Source organism: Triticum dicoccoides, chromosome 7A (genome assembly GCF_002162155.2).
Source record: "Triticum dicoccoides isolate Atlit2015 ecotype Zavitan chromosome 7A, WEW_v2.0, whole genome shotgun sequence".
NCBI lineage: Eukaryota > Viridiplantae > Streptophyta > Magnoliopsida > Poales > Poaceae > Triticum > Triticum dicoccoides.
In genome coordinates this window covers 582,306,280-582,310,865 of record NC_041392.1, presented here as the reverse complement: position 1 = coordinate 582,310,865, position 4,586 = coordinate 582,306,280, and the positions used below count along the sequence as shown (strand labels likewise).

At 45.9% G+C, this 4,586-nt stretch overlaps 1 protein-coding gene across 1 annotated transcript; it reads left to right on the top strand.

Annotated features, from left to right (window-relative positions):
- The first annotated feature begins 525 nt into the window (after positions 1-525).
- LOC119330848 (probable glucomannan 4-beta-mannosyltransferase 9) lies at positions 526-4,065 on the top strand. Its single transcript, XM_037603976.1, has 9 exons — positions 526-1,002; positions 1,134-1,232; positions 1,450-1,702; positions 2,230-2,340; positions 2,486-2,622; positions 2,759-2,872; positions 2,957-3,156; positions 3,271-3,465; positions 3,538-4,065. The coding sequence occupies exons 1-9, from the start codon at positions 703-705 to the stop codon at positions 3,695-3,697; spliced, it is 1,569 nt and encodes a 522-aa protein (XP_037459873.1). The 5' UTR covers positions 526-702; the 3' UTR covers positions 3,698-4,065.
- Positions 4,066-4,586: the final 521 nt, after the last annotated feature.

The following is a 4,586-nucleotide window of genomic DNA, read 5'->3' as shown; positions in this document are numbered from 1 at the left end:
AGCAAGTAACAGAAGGTGGCGCTGTGGCTAGGCCTACAAGCGCATGCCACAAGCGTTCGAGTTTGAATCTCACAGACGCCATGGTATCAATTTGTCACTCTAGCTTAAATTATGGTACCAACGTCTCGCAAGGTGACCATGTTGTCACCCTAGCTTAAATTTGTCGCGTTGTGCGTACGAAACTGTGATATTTGGTGTCAGATAAGACTTTTCGGCTGTTATCGACAAGGTCAGGCCGACTCCGGTATGAGAATGGCGACAACAGCATGTCGGCGGCTCGTCCTATCGGCGACAGTGGCCGTTCAGTGGTCCATTGACCTCGATATAATTTTTACTATGTTTGAGGTGCTTTGTACTTTCAATGAATCTTTATAATACTTGTAACAAATAAATAAAAATTCCTCCTCCCTCATAAAAAATAAATAAAAATTGTGGTACTCCGCCGTTAAATCCCTCCTCTAGCGCGGTTACTGTAGACAGAGGATCTGCATCCCTCTCCCCGCCCGCGCGGCAGCCACCTCCTCCCTCGTTGTACACCCTCGCCAATCTCCCGCTACCGAACACTGGCACCCGCATTGCTCCGAGCTCAACGCACGAGCACCCGCCATTAACTATTCACAAGCTTCACTTCGCTCTGCAATTTCTCTGTAAGATCGAGGCAGAGCGTACGCAGAAAAGCAAAGCGCGCGAGTGTGTTCCGAGATGGCTACGGCGCTGTTGCCGGGCACCGGGATGACGCTATCTGGGGCGTGGCAGCAGGTCCGTGGCCCGGTGATCGTGCCGCTGCTGCGCGCGTCCGTGCTGCTCTGCGTCGCCATGTCCGCGATGCTGTTCGCGGAGAAGGTGTACATGGCGGTGGTCGTCCTCGCGCTGCGGCTGCTCGGCCGCCGCCCCGAGCGGCAGTACCGGTGGGAGCCCATGCGCCACGGCGAGGATCCCGAGCTCGGCAGCGCCGCCTACCCCATGGTCCTTGTCCAGATTCCCATGTACAACGAGCGCGAGGTGAGCACTGTGCAGCGGCACGACGGCGGTGCATTGCATATTCAGTGCGTCCTTGGCTGACTACTACGTACGAGTAGTCTGCTACGATGTTCTCTGGCAGACTGAGCTTTCGTATCCTCGTTGATTTGCAGGTGTACCGGCTGTCGATCGGGGCGGCGTGCGGGCTCTCCTGGCCGTCCGATCGGATCATCGTCCAGGTGCTCGACGACTCCACAGACCCTGTCGTCAAGGTAAATTGGGGAACGATCACCTTTTGTCATTAGAATATCACGAGACAGTTTAGCTTATTAGGGGAATTTGGTTAGCATCTTTGTTTGCATGTCCTGGGGCAGTGGTGTGCTGCAGTGCACGCATGCTACTCACTCAGTTTTGGGTCGACACTATCTCTGCACTGCACGGACGACCCGCGAGAAATGAAAATAAAAACGATGGTTTGTGAGTGTGCAGCAGTTGGTGCAGGTGGAGTGCCAGCGCTGGGCGAGGAAGGGCGTGAACATCAAGTATGAGACCCGGAACAACCGGTGCGGGTACAAGGCCGGCGCGCTCAAGGAAGGCATGAAGCACGGCTACGTCAAAGACTGCGACTTGGTGGCCATCTTCGACGCCGACTTCCAGCCGGAGCCCGACTTCCTGTCGCGCTCCGTCCCCTTCCTCGTCCACAACCCTGATATCGCCCTCGTGCAAGCCCGTTGGAAATTCGGTATGTACACTAAGCTAATAAATTGGTTCTGTTCACACTAACACGGCAAACACTGTTATTTGCGCTTCTCGAGCTGTGAGACGAAATTGCAATAACTGAAATCGTCTGACTTGACAAAATGTATATCGTGTGTATGTACTTAGTTATGTTCCAAATAATTTAGAACTATTAGCATGGATTTTTCAATGTCAGATGCACCGGTGGAACACTTATGAGTTAAACTTATTTTATAGCTGGAAGTTTAGCTTAGCCGTAAAAGTGCTCGCACACATACTATTATGTAGTTCTGAAAAATCCTTTAGCCTTGTAACTATAATTTTCTGAATTACTTACACATAAGTGCTACTCCTTTAAAAGGAAACATGTATCAGTATCATTGGCTAGTTTAGCAATGGCATATTGATGATATGATGTTGTTTGGTGATACGTGATAGTACTTACTTGGTACTACTACTTTTTTTGGGTTGAATTTCTTTTGCATTGTGATGACATTTCTCTTGTTGCTGCCGCTGCTTCTGGGCGAACAGTGAATGCAGATGAATGCTTGATGACAAGAATGCAAGAGATGTCCTTGGACTACCACTTCAAGGTGGAGCAAGAAGTGGGCTCCTCGACCTATGCCTTTTTTGGATTCAATGGTAAACTTGGTCACAACTTTGCTCTTGTGGAGCATTCTGTATGTTTCCTTTTTATTATTTCCATGATTTTGTCTATATTTCTTCTGTAGCGATAGATATGTGTTCCTTCCCTTGTTTCCAGTTAACAACAGAACTTGTTGAATAGGAACCGCTGGTGTGTGGCGCATATCTGCTCTGAATGAGGCAGGTGGTTGGAAGGACCGAACCACAGTTGAAGACATGGACCTGGCTGTCCGAGCAAGTCTCAAGGGATGGAAATTTGTGTACCTTGGTGATCTCAAGGTAAATATGCACCATTAACCTACAAGTTCATGCCAATTAGAGCATCATTCTATTGCTTACTTATATGTTAATTGTTGTGGAGGTTCAAATAAATGTAGAGCGAACCATGTGTCGAACTTGTAATTGTTGTTTTCAGGTAAAAAATGAGCTCCCTAGTACGTTCAAAGCATTTCGGTACCAGCAACATAGATGGTCGTGCGGGCCGGCAAATCTGTTCAGGAAAATGGTGATGGAGATCATCACAAATAAGGTCACTTACACTAGGCTATATTTTGGGGGACGTTAGTACATGCAGAATTTACTTGCTAACTAGCTATATAATGTCTTGATGCAGAAAGTGACACTTTGGAAGAAAATCCATGTGGTCTACAACTTCTTCTTTCTGCGCAAGGTTGTCGCACACATTGTGACCTTTGTGTTCTACTGCCTTGTTATCCCGGCCACGGTCTTAGTTCCCGAGGTTGAGGTACCAAAGTGGGGTTGCGTATATATTCCAGCTATTATCACCCTTCTCAGTGTTGTTGGGACTCCAAGGTGCCAATCATCTAAACATCTATGAAATTTGTTTAAAAGTTGATGAACCTATGCTTCCTGACTTCTGGGCAATGACAGATGCATATTAACATGAGAAATCGTCAAATGTCGCAGGTCTGTTCACTTAGTTATCTTTTGGGCACTATTTGAGAATGTTATGTCATTTCATAGAGCAAAGGCCACCTTCATCGGTCTATTGGAGGCAGACACGGTGAATGAATGGGTGGTGACAGAAAAGCTTGGTGACACTGTGAAGACTAAAATGCCAAGTAAAGCTTTGAAAAAGTTGAGGATGGGGATAGGAGAAAGGTACACAATGATAATTTCCTTAATTCATGTGCATTTCTTGATTCTCCTATCTAAACTATTATATGAAATCAGGTTACATCTTTGGGAGCTTGGTGTTGCAGCCTACCTCTTCATTTGCGGATGCTACAGCATTTCATTTGGGAATAACCATTACTTCATCTTTCTCCTTATGCAATCCATCGCTTTCTTCATCGTCGGTGTGGGCTATGTTGGGACATTCGTCACACAATGATGGTATCCGTTCTGAGTTTACCATGTCTTCGATGCTTTCAAGTTTCATGCTATATAATATAATCAATATGAAAGATAAGATCAAGAAGCCTTCTCTTGAGTGTAATGTCCTTTGACAAAAATGCAGTAGCAACACATCACATAGGTATATGGGTGTGTTTTAGCTGCTAGGAATGTGCCATACGCATGAGATCGGTGATGATCAAGCAAGTTGTCTAGAGTATCTGCATCACTGTAGCAAAAAAGAAATGATATTTTTCCAAGGTTCGCCATTTTTCTAGACAGATAAGCAAGGAAAAGTATCACCTTCCATTGTTAAGGAAGAAAGTAAAGTGCCTGGTGTTTCCTCACCTTTGGCCCACACCTTCAGTTATATCTTTTACCCTTTACCCCTGCTGAATGTTAAGTTCAATAAATAAATGCATTTTGGGAACATTTCCTTTAAGGAAATTGTATTTCAAACAGAGTTAGTAGCATACAAGCATTGCTTGCTGGAGACTAGCTTCTCTATCTCTTGTTGAGTTCATTGGACAATAGGAGGGAGCACCGACGAGCACACACACATGGGGTGGACCAGTGCTGGGCGTGAGCATCTGATGACCCACAAGTATAGGGGATCTATCGTAGTCCTTTCGATAAGTAAGAGTGTCGAACCCAACGAGGAGCAGAAGGAAATGATAAGCGGTTTTCAGCAAGGTATTCTCTGCAAGTACTGAAATAAGTGGTAACAGATAGTTTTGTGATAAGATAGGTTGTAACGAGCAGCAAGTAACAAAAGTAAATAAAGTGCAGCAAGGTGGCCCAATCCTTTTTGTAGCAAAGGACAAGCCGGAACAAACTCTTATAATAGGAAAAGCGCTCCCGAGGACACATGGGAATATCGTCAAGCT

What these genes read in the sequence shown, in the direction of transcription:
- LOC119330848 (XM_037603976.1), top strand. Translation starts at nt 703, where the DNA reads ATGGCTACGGCGCTGTTGCCGGGCACCGGGATGACGCTATCTGGGGCG. An exon ending in AGTGTTGTTGGGACTCCAAG is followed by an intron (nt 3,157 to 3,270) that starts GTGCCAATCATC and finishes CAAATGTCGCAG; the next exon opens with GTCTGTTCACTTAGTTATCT. An exon ending in AGGATGGGGATAGGAGAAAG is followed by an intron (nt 3,466 to 3,537) that starts GTACACAATGAT and finishes ATATGAAATCAG; the next exon opens with GTTACATCTTTGGGAGCTTG.